The 11,950-nt window shown below is 43.7% G+C and overlaps 1 protein-coding gene across 5 annotated transcripts in view; it reads left to right on the plus strand.

Annotated features, from left to right (window-relative positions):
* The window catches only part of satb1b (SATB homeobox 1b), a 56,888-nt gene that overhangs the window by 28,943 nt on the left and 15,995 nt on the right, over positions 1–11,950 (plus strand). For all 5 annotated transcript variants that reach the window (XM_005744020.1, XM_005744024.1, XM_005744023.2 and 2 more), the window contains exons 7-11: positions 82–159; positions 3,040–3,539; positions 5,753–5,965; positions 8,989–9,060; positions 9,628–9,783. In XM_005744020.1, the coding sequence (XP_005744077.1) occupies positions 82–159; positions 3,040–3,539; positions 5,753–5,965; positions 8,989–9,060; positions 9,628–9,783 (1,019 nt within the window). The remainder of the gene's footprint in view (positions 1–81; positions 160–3,039; positions 3,540–5,752; positions 5,966–8,988; positions 9,061–9,627; positions 9,784–11,950) is intronic.

The raw sequence follows: 11,950 nt of genomic DNA on the forward strand, positions 1-11,950 counted from the left end.
TGTGTGTGTGTGTGTGTGTGTGTGTGTGTGTGTGTGTGTGTGTGTGTGTGCGTGTGCGTGCCTCGCTATTTGACTATTCAGGCATGCGTCAACCCTCCCAGCTGGAGGGGTACCTGGGGACGTGTGTCCTCCGTGAGAGCCCACGTGCCAATGCACTAGGTATGTTGCAACATGGGCGCACACACAAATACTCACACACACACACACTGTAGAGGACTTTGCTTTGGCATTAATTAATTGTGCGGAAACTCAGTATAGCATTACTTACGGTGATGTCAAACCTGATCCTTACAGCCTTTCTCCTTGTTTGTACCTGTTTCTTGTAATGAGATTATACAGATTAATACACAAAGATAAACACACAGTCACTTTTTGAGAAACTTTCCTTTATACTCAGACTGTGACCTTAACTGCCGTTAACAACCAGACTTTCCAAAAACTGAATCACAATTATAATCTTGATCCAAAAACCAACAACAGTCATTTTAAAGTCACAATTAAAACAAAAAAAATCGCTCTGTTAACTTTAACCCACAGGCTACACGTGGAAATCTCCATCTCAGTCACAACTAAACTTAGAGTTCCTTTACAATGTGAGAATCAATCTAAATGATTTATGCTTGTCTTTAAAAAAAAAGCAATAATTACTACACAGTTGTGTTTTTTCTTTGTATGATACTCTCTGAGGACTTCGAATCCTGATAAGAACCTGACCACAGATGTGTACGCACACAGAGAAGCAGCGATAGCATCTCAGGATGTACTCGTACACACTCAGATAAACTCACACGCGCGCACGCCATGTTAGCCAAACCTCAGAAGCAAAAACTTTGGCACATGAGCCTCAGGTGCCCACCACATGCCCGTGGCAAAACCTCCTGCCCCAGTCCAACCTCAGTATTTATGATGGGCTGTTGTATGTGGCCACAAATGGCAGCAAGAGAAAAAACACTGGTGAACTGCCAAGCATGAAGGCTGCGAGAGAGAGAGGGGCGGGGGGCACAGCAACCCTTTGTGTTTTGAAAGCAGTGTCTTATGTGACTCTAAATTCACTTCAGCACATCATGTTCAGTGAGTAGCTTTAGCCTGAAGTCAAGGGGAACAAGTACCTGGTCACAGGTACTCTCTGTCAGCTGAAGTGGGTGCCAGCGAGTGAGCGCAGGGAAGGAAACAGGAGCAGGAGTTGGGTCAGTGTCTCTCTCTCTTTCTCGTTCCCTCTTTCTCTCGCTCTCTCTCTCACTCCCAGTCACAAACACACACTCCCTCCCTCCCTCAGCCCACATCCCATTCCCATTGTGTGTTTAATCCGGGGCTCTTTTGTGGCAGGATTCCACACGAGGACTCCCGCTTCTGTGGCAGCCTTTTTCTCCCAGGGCCTGCCATGCTCTTCTGTCACCCCTTCTCTTTTCAATTTGCATGGAAATGCCTCCATGTGCCTGTGTGTTTGTGTGTTGCGAGTATGCCCCCCAGCAGTCTGTGTGAGCGAGCATATGCACACTACGCACATACACACATTCACATATGAGTGAAAAGGCACACCATACCATCAGAGCCAGGGAATGCCAGGGATTATGGAAAGAGATGTGATTATTACCAAGATTTTTATTTTTTGTTGCCCCCCCCCCCCTCCACATCATTTGTTTTCGACAAACACTCAATAGACCCGTCTTGGCCGGGTGTTTTGTGCTTGCTGACAGTTAAGAAACAGGCAGCTCAAACACACGATTATTGTGGGTATTTTTGGAAAACATCCATGCACTTAATCTTTCATCTGCTGAAAAATTCAGCTTGTTGAAGACCCCCCCCTAAAACCACCCCTTCCCTTAACAGCAATTTATGCTTTTCACATTCTCATACGATGCTTTTCTGTGGGATGTGGAGGCCGCAGCACACTTCTGAGGTGTTAATGTTGCCATCCGTATGAATTCTTAAATACTGCCCCCTCACTCACTCGGCATAGTACATGCAAAGAGCCTCAGCATATGTGAATTCCTTAAAGAGAGGCGGTAACCTGAAAACATTCAGCTGCTCCAAATGCTCATTCACTTCGTTGTGGGTAGCACTTTAAATGTTAAATCATTGTTTTCATCCTCTAAGCACATAATTTAAACCTGTCTTAAAATATTCCCCAGCAGCCATTATGGACTTAAAGATTCCCAAAGCAAGAGATGCTGCAAAAATCTCCAAAATGCCATTAAATGACGGCACATAGAATTTTTTTTTTCTCACAGACAGTTCGAGTCAAAACCGTTTCAGTATTTCAAACAGGGCAGTTCCTCAGGTTACTCGTTCTGTCCTCCAATGTACCCCTCCTTTCTCTCTTCGCTGTTCCAAACATTTTATATTTAAACCATCCTCCCCTAAATATGTCATATTGGCTAGCTTGTGTTCCTTATTTTAGAATTAAGGATGCAAAGAGAGAATCAGATTTAGCTGTATTGCTTCTGCCTCTGTGCATGCACATACACACAAACACGCACATATCATTTCTGTACCTACACACACACACAAGAATTTTTTTTTTCACATGATGAGGCCACAGACGTTCTGTACTTAATTTCGAAGGCATGGTTAGTGGAAGACACAGGTCAAACACAATGAGGCTCTTTTATCTGCGTTTCCATCTTTTTCGTTTTTCTCTTTTTTTTACCCGGTCATTGGCAGGGAGGAAGAGGCCAGTGGAGAGTTCTGGTTAGGGGGAAGATTCTAACCTCCCGTTGCTTTTCGTTGGTTTCTTAGATATGTGCGAGCTTCACAAATGAATTCCCTTCTCATATAATGTAAACAGGAATGTAAGCTGACAGGCTTAGATTGACTCGAGGCAAACATTTGATCTGATGCAGGCCGGGTCTGTTTCATTTCTTCTGATTAGAGAGTATGACTATGGTGCCATTAAACTGATGTTCATGATTGTTAAATGGCTATCTGCTAGTTTTTCTTTTTACGTCATTCTCCGCGCCTGTTTTTTCCTCCTCTGTTTTCTTTGTGGAATTTAAGCCAATCATTTGTTCGTGTCTATTTTTCTTTGTCTTTCTCCAGCGGAAATGGACGGCTTGTCCGACCTCTCCCCACCTGGCTCTAACCACAACCACAACCACCTGAGTTTTTCCCAGCAGCAGCAGCCGATCCCCGGCAGCACAGCGGAGCAGACTCCTTCGTCGCCGGTGCCGCCGCTGCCTCATGCTCCGCCGCCGCACGGTGGTCAAACGGGAGGCCGACAGCCCCAGCTCCCCGGTCTGCATCACCCGGGCTTGGTGTCCACACCCATCAGTCCCCAGCTGGTGAACCAGCAGCTTGTGATGGCACAGATCCTCAACCAGCAGTATGCAGTGAACCGGCTGCTGGCGCAGCAATCCCTGTCACAGCAGTACCTCAACCACCCACCTGTCAACCGCAGCTCCCACACCAAGCCTCTGGAGCCACAGGTGGCATCGAACACAGAGGTTTCCTCTGAGATTTACCAGTGGGTGAGGGACGAGCTAAAACGGGCCGGCATCTCACAGGCTGTCTTTGCCCGTGTGGCCTTCAACAGAACACAGGTGAGGAGATCGAATTGTAACAGAACTGACCTCAATCAGTGGGTTATATTTAAACTGGAAGAAAATTATAAAAAAACATACTGCATCTGCCTACATCATACAGTCTTCATTCGTTTTTTATCAATACTGTGTATATTCAGATGTTAATAAAGTATCTAAAATATGGAAAAGGTACCTTTACATCCCCTTAAAGTTCTTTAGTTGTAAAATCAAGTGGCACCGGTGAAATTCAGCCAAATACTCCCAACCAAAATCAAACCAAAAACATCAGCTTTTATCTCCCGTAGTAACACATCAAGTGTATATCTTACAACAACATCCTGTTTGAAAAGGAAGCGTATCACATTATCATTTCTACAATTTCACGAGATCTCTCTCGCTATGAAATGTTAGGAAAGGCTTCTGTATGAATCCACTGCTTATTCATAATTCTCACACACTCCAGTAGTCTAGCACCTCTGCTTCACTTGAAGACAGCTGGCAGGCTGCCATGTGAAAGACCCAGGTTCGGTCATGGCATCCGTTCTCTCTCTGCCAAAAATATGTGGTTTCACTGCAGAGTCAGAGGCCTAACAGACATATCAACAGACACACAGATGGCAGCGTTAAAGCCTTAAAACGTACTATCTGTATTGGGGGGTTGACAACAAACCTCATTACCTCTCCATTTTCTTTGAAGTTCTATATGTGAAAAAGAAAAGGGGGGAAAAAGAGCGATAAGGATCTATTGGAGTTAGAACGTACAGCAACAAAAATTATGTGAGTGTTTGTGTTACTTACTCAGACAGTGGTGGTTTTGTGCAGCATGGCAGGCTCCCACACAAATAGAGCCTTATCGGTGGCTGATGTTAGGAATTAGTCCAACGTGCCTTCGGAGGATTATTTATTAGGTTTGTGTTTCTTCACAAAGTCTGCATTAATAAAAGGACAGGGGAGGGAGGTGTTGATCAGCAGGGTGAAGAGGCCTCTGTCAGTGCAGGAGGTGGATCAAAGGAGCAGAGGTTGCTTTTTTTTTAATGGGGTGGAAACTACTCAACCCAAAGAGACAGATAGAAATGGTTGATGGTGAAAACTGATAAGCATGTTCACACTGAAGAATGCAAACAGACACACACAGAGTTCAAGCATAAAAAGGATATACTGCTAATCTGTCCTCTGACAATGTGTACCCATCAAGTACACAGTCACACCAATAAAAATGTGTGGTTTGTTCACACATGTCTGCATACCACAGACCTGCATATTTTAAACATGACATATATGGCTGCATATATTTTAATAGTCACCGAAGAAACACCGCCAATCGCATATTGCAGTTCTGATCATTAGCCCGAGAGGACTCGAATGCTTTAAAAATAAATAAATAAAAACACAAATCTGTTTTTACCATCACTTTGTTTTATTACCAAATCACACGTATTGATGGTGAGAGAAGCGGAGCGATGGTTTGCACAGTGTGTGGCCAAGAGCTGATGAAAAGGCCCAATCACACGTCTCTGATAATGGAGTCATCGCCGTCTCATAATGATGGAATTGAGCGCTATTGAAAAGTAAACAGAGGATACACTGATTGCCCGCTGAACAAGACAAGATGTTTCAGGCGAGTAGCTCCGCTCTTATCCAAAGCAGTACACGACTCAAAGAATATGTCCAAGATGTGCTAAATACCACCCATGTGCGATGGGTTCAGAGGCCACACACAAGTTTCAGTAAAGTGGGGTTTTTTTCCCGTCATCTCCACAAATGATCATGGATGAAGTGCTTTAGACTGACAGAACAGTATTGTTGTACTTCCAGACAAAAGCCCTGCAGAGAGTCATGAGGATATGATGGGATGATTTTATAACATTAATAATGGACTGCTCTCTGTAGACAAAGCTCCTGCAAGTCTGTGAGAGGTGGAGACTCTCATATAATCAGTTGACTCAGAAAAGAAAGCGTGTGTGAGAGCGTCACAGCTCCATTGTCATTAGAGTCTCCATTTACACTTTACTGTCTTACTTAAGAACCCTCTAATGTGATTATTCTCCTTATTGGTTACCACCGTGACCCCTGCTTCACATCTATTTCCCGCTCTGGGAGCCTCTTACTCTCTCTTCCTCTTTCACTCTTCTTTGATGCTGCTCTCCGTCCACTGCTCTTTTGGCACCTTCTCGTTTCTTTTTTTTTTTTTTTTTTTAAATATATATACTAAATGTGGTTTCACCATGTAGGGCTTACTGTCTGAGATCCTGCGTAAGGAGGAAGATCCCAAGACGGCGTCCCAGTCGCTACTGGTCAACCTGCGCGCCATGCAGAACTTCCTGCAGCTGCCGGAGGCCGAACGTGACCGCATCTATCAGGAGGAGCGGGAGCGCAGCCTCACGGCCGCCTCTGCAATGGGCTCCGCTCCGCTCATCAGCACCCCATCCAGCCGACCTGTACAGGTAAATTATTGTTTCTGTGGATGCTCTTCTGTGGTTATACAGCATGTTGTAATAACCTAAAAAAACTTGCTTAAGTAGAACAGGCCCCTGCTGCTTATAGTGGATGCTGGGGTGATGGATGGGTTCAACCAGCAGACACACATGCAAAGTTATGGAGCTTAAATACGGCGCCAAATTAGGACGGTGAACTTGACATATGATGTGAGATGAGGCTGTGCTCCATTGGTAGCAGAAGTGTGATGGATAAAACACAAAGCATCAGCAGTTGTAGTAAATACTTTGTCAACTTTGGGACCAAAAATCATGTAGTATTGCCAACCGAACCCAGATGTTTATTGCCATTACCCTGCTTATTAAACTCCACAACTATTCTGTTGTGTGGCCAACTCAAAGAAAACCCTTTCTGCTCCGAGTCAGAGTAATCTGAAATGAAGTGACAGTTCTTTAAAGTCCTGTGGCTGACAAAAAGCAAAGAAAATCTACTTTCTACGCGGTTATAGTTTTCTGTGTGCACGCAACACTCAGGGCTGATAAATCTACATTTCTACCCCATAAAACGACACATCTGAAGGGATCTGTTCCTTTGAACTGTTGAGCCAGCTCTGCCGAGATGTTGTTGGTATTTCATGAATGTGTTTACACGCAGTGAGCGACGGGTAAAGGTATGCATGCGTGAGAGCAGGTTGGATTGAGCTGAGAATGTCTGTCCGTCCGTCTTTGTGTTGGGATCACAGACAGACAGACAGACGTGTGAAACAAACCTCGTGACGCGGGCGCTTTTTTAGGTGGTGCAAACCACACAAGGTCAAACAAAACGCTATTTCCTTTTTCTTTCTTCTTCAGAAGATTCAGTCAGTTGGTATAAAACATTTGCACAATGTTAAATATTTATACTGTACAAACACAGGCACCTCATGCACTCATTAGCACACTCTGTTTTCTGGGACAACAACAAGCGTGTGTACAAGAACAACCCCAACACATTGTTTCGTTGCATACTTCACATTCCCCTCTATTGTATCAGCCTCTCCAGAAACACATGGAACAAATAAAAGTCTGTCAGTGGTAAAGAGAACATACTTTACATTCTTCCTGCATGTAAATGAGTTGTGCATCATCCCCGCCCTCACCACACAGGTGAGAATGGTGCACAAATGATGGATAATTTTTTGTGCTAATTTTGACCTTTTACCATGCATTAGGCAGCATTAACAGCCCTCCCATTTCAAAAAAATAAAGCTCACTCGGTGATGACAAGCTCTGTGAAAGATCAAACATCGTTTAGTCAGTGCCTCTTTCAAAATCGCTTCGTACCACAGCACAACTTTGTACCCTCGCCGCAAATCAGTGTCCCTCATTTGAAAGGTATGTGGCAACTTTCTACCACTTAAGCCCATTTGAAGTGCGGTCAGCTGCATTTGGGAGGTGAGAGGGCCAGACAAAGGCTTCTTCTGTCCTGTCTCCGGTGAAAATTTGGCTTTTATTTAGGTGCGGAGGAGAGTGAGATAGAAGCCCCAGCCCACCCATCTTAAAAATCAATCTTCCCTCTGAAAAGGCTCAGCGTGGTGGCAGTGGCCGGCTGAAAAGAAAGAGTCGTACTGTGAAGCAGCGGTGCTGAACTTAAAGCAGGACCATTTTGCAGTTCACGGCTCATCTTTACAATCTCAGGCTGTGCCGGCACAGGACGGGAACTCAAAGCAGCAGAGTGAACTATCGCACAGGAATTTATTGATGTAAAAAAAGGAAAATAAAAGAAGGTTTTGGCAAAATAATCTGCTTCTAGTGTTCCTGTTAGTGTCCTTAAAGCCAAGGCAGGAACGTGGAACTATGAAGTGCCTGTTAAGTTCATATCAGGCTTATCTTAGCATATCTGCAGTGAGCTCACAGAGCTGCAGAGGCACATAACGAAACAAAATAAAACAGAAATAAATCTCCAAGGCGGAGAATAAAGGCAGTGGCTACAGCATGGTGTAGAAAATTCAAATCCTGCTTTCTGATTTTTATTTTCACATCACTCAAAATACTGTTGGCACATCAGTACAATATCTCAAGGCCTAATATGCTTCACCTGTATGACTTAAACCAATTGACATTTATCATATAGACCTGTTTTCTGTCCTTCCTCTCATGCGCACACACAGATTTGCACACTCATACACCTGGCCATCTGCCAGCCTCTCCTATGAAGCAATGCGGTGTGAATTTAAGCACATAAATCAGACAGGGTGGCAATTGAGCCTGAGACAGAGGAGGGTTTTTATTGGCCTCATAAAAACAGATGCAGAGGTATGTTTCTCTCACATGTACCGATGGCTCGGCTCGACTCTCCCAAAGCCAGTTAGTGCATGTCTCTGCCTTAACAATTTGCTTGACACGGTACCCTCCTGCTCCCGCTGACAAGCCCGTGTCGAGCTGTCATAAAACAGGATAAAAGGCCCAGAAATTCTCAGACATTCCACTTTCACCACAAATTTCAGAGATTGTTTTTTAACACATAAAGGAGCTCGTATTAGGTGTCTAGACAAATACTTGAATATATATGTTTTTTGATCACCAGTTCCATCGTGAGATGGTAGCTGTTGGTGTTATTATGGTTTATTTGAATGCCATTTACTTGTACCCACACCCAACCCTGTCGATGGTTCCTTTCAAAAAGACTCGTATGGAATGATTCATATGCTAATGGTTCTTGGGTAATGCTTTTATTAGGATACTTGTTACCTTGTCAAAGGATTTTCGTCAAGATGCAACAAGCCGCTGAATGAAGATGATTTGATTTCACTTGACTTACATTTATTTTTTAATCACCGGCTTGACATAAGAATAATAACGTTTCACACAACACATCTAAGTGTTTTTGAGCAAAGTAAGGCTGGCGCTGTGTGTGGGTGAAATCTACACTCGAGCGCGCGGGTGTGTGTGTAAGAGTTGGCTGCATGCATGATCATGTGTTCAGACAGATTCCCTTTATTATTATTTTTTCTTATGTGAGCCTGAACAAATATGGTTGTGTTGTGTTCTAGCCCCGAAGGGAAGACTGTAACAGCGTAAGGCCGGAGGATTGGAATCCCCGAATCCCTGTGGGCATTTCACCTGTGAGCAAACAACTTCACCCCTTCACTTCCCCAACCCCAGCACTGCCAACTGAGCAGATACATTCTCATTGAAAATACAAGTCACTCTCATTGACAACAATATCCCTATGTCAGTGCAATTTTAGTGTTTTCTATGTTTATGAAGCTGGAAAGTTATTTTTCAAGCGCGAGGCAAATATTAATTTCTCTGTCTATCAGCGCAAAGTGTTATCAGAAAGTCTGGAACAATAAAGTTAAATTACATTACATAACTCTGTTGCAGTATTTAGTAAACCAACTGTCACACAACACTAATAAAAAAAAAAATCTTCAGACAGAGTAAATGGTAAATGGCCTGTATTTATATAGCGCTTTACTAGTCCCTAAGAACCCCAAAGCGCTTTACATATCCAGTCATCCACCCATTCACACACACATTCACACACTCTACACACTGAGTAGAGTCCAGGTCCACACATGCAATCTAAACCTGCCAAATACAAATAGAATCTTATATCTAACAACATATTAGAGTTTAATAAAACCGGGAAAGCCTTTAAATCAAATGTTTGTTCTTTTTATTACCAGGTTAAACCGTCACCGCTGCCCAGCGAGTGGAACGGCAAGGCAGACAGCTGCATCCTCAACATCAACTCCACCATCTACGATGAGATCCAGCAGGAGATGAAGAGGGCCAAAGTGTCCCAGGCCTTGTTCGCAAAGGTGGCGGCCTCCAAGAGCCAGGTAGTGAAATACACACTAAAGAACTGTCGCAAATTGTCCTCTGTGTTTAGGTAGCATAATTTGTTAATTGGACCGTGCTTTCTCAAGTAGAGCTGTACTGATATGCCATAAATCCAAGCCTGAAAGTCCAGACGGGCATACGTAATTGTCCAATGTCCACACACGTGCAGACACAGCCTTTGTGTTTAAAGCCAGAAATTGAGGACCTTTTGTCTCTGATTGGTGAACTCTGGTGAATTTCCTTCAATGCGTGTGTGCAGGAAAACTGTACATCTCCATCAAAGGTTGGAGACGGCGCATAAGGAAACTTAGCTCAGTGTATCAGTGGAGCGATTTATCGTCATAATGACACATGTCTTCTTTATTGTGGGTTTGGAGTTTAGCAGTCGACACTGTTTCAACACCAAACAAACCTGTTTATATTAGCTCCACTCAGTTAGATGATGATGGGAGCCCCTGTCATCTTCTCACAAAGAGCGCAGAGCTCACACAACACAAGCTTGTGTGTGTTGGAAACAGAGGGTGAAAACATAGCGCCAGTTTAACTCTTTATTAAAAGCAATTAAAAATGTAGCACTGAGGACTTATTATTAAAGGTTTTCGTGTGTCTGTCGCAGGCAGAGTTGGGAAGATTTCCACAATTGTGCTTGATGAAGAAGATGGTGGGGGGGAGAAATAGATCACCAAGGGCGGAATAATCTTGAAATATCTGCAAAGGCTTTATTTTTTTTTTGCTGATTAGGATGATTATAGCCCCAGATAGCTTTGTTTTACCAAATTGCAGTTTGATGCACAAACCACTGTTTTTGTTAAGGAGTTCAAAGACTCCTTGGAAGGATAGAGAAAAGGGGGAGAGTGAGGCGGTCGCAGTATTAACTCGCTCATGTCTCTCTCTTCTCAAATGACGGTTTGTCTGGGAACAGGTTTCCATCATGCTGTCTCCACCTCCCTCCCATCTCTCTGTCTTGCCCCTCTACCTCTCTCGTTCCCCCGATTTCTGCCTCTCTTTCACGTTCCATTCATGGCAGGCGGGTGTGAATGTGAATTGAGCAGCAGATAAGAAGTGTGCTAATTATGCCTCTGAAAAGGGGCCTGGGAGAGCACTTATCTCTGGCTCTATCTCGTAATGGGCGCTCCCCGGGCAGCTGGTCCTCCCCCCTTACTACCCAGCCGGCATTGCCACATCTACCAGCACCGCCAGGCCAGCGGCTGCTCCTCCCCAGCAGCACCCACGTACTCTGAAAATCAGATGCTGGGACCCAGCTTTCCGCTGCAGTTTCCTCAAAAATATTCAAAAAAGAAATTGTCAATATATATATTTTTTAATTTAAAGCAGGACAGTGGGTTCATTGTGTTAGTTTCATGCTCTGGGCAGACAGTTCAAGCATTTTTATCTTACTATCCTCAATGCCAGCATCGCAGTCTGGATAAAAAAGGGTTTCCTTTCCCTCAATGCTGTGTATAGTATCACTGTCATACACAAAAGTAAATAAATATGGCACTTTGTGTAGGCAACCGCAGGGCTGCAATGATATGTTAAATGATAGATTAGCTAGTTTGCTCGTCAAGCAATGAGTCAATCATTTTTGTCAGGTCTCGTTGTAAAGACTTGCGGAAAGAGTTAATCACCACAACTGAAATTTACAGACGTCCCTAAACACCTCGCAAACAGGCAAACGGCTATGAAAGGTGATACACAGATATAGCGTTACTGTATTGAATAGAAGATGCCTATAAGGATACAATTACTTAACACAAACCATATGGAGCAAGTCTGAGCAGCAGAGCTAATGCTCACTGAGCCAGTTGGTAACTAATCAAATGTAATCTCGCCCTGTATTAATCACTTCCTCTGACATACAGATAAGGAACAAAGTTGTATTTAGTGAGAACCTTTATTACCATCTTTGTACTCAATTTTACTGCAGTTTTTCGTACAGATTGAAAGTATCCTTGCGGCTGGGAGTGATGAAGCTGCAGTTTACCAATATTCTCTAAATGCCTCACAGACAGGCGATCGGTAGATGTGAAAGTGTAATAGAAGGCAGCTCTTAGTCAAAATACAAAGACTTGACACTGCACTAAATCAGGTCTCTAGCAATACACCCGAAGCAGGTGAACAATTGTCAAGAAATGAGAACAAACCACACACACACACACACACACA

Source organism: Pundamilia nyererei, unplaced genomic scaffold (assembly GCF_000239375.1).
Source record: "Pundamilia nyererei isolate P.nyererei 1_Seehausen unplaced genomic scaffold, PunNye1.0 scaffold00138, whole genome shotgun sequence".
In the NCBI taxonomy this organism is placed as follows: Eukaryota; Metazoa; Chordata; class Actinopteri; order Cichliformes; family Cichlidae; genus Pundamilia; species Pundamilia nyererei.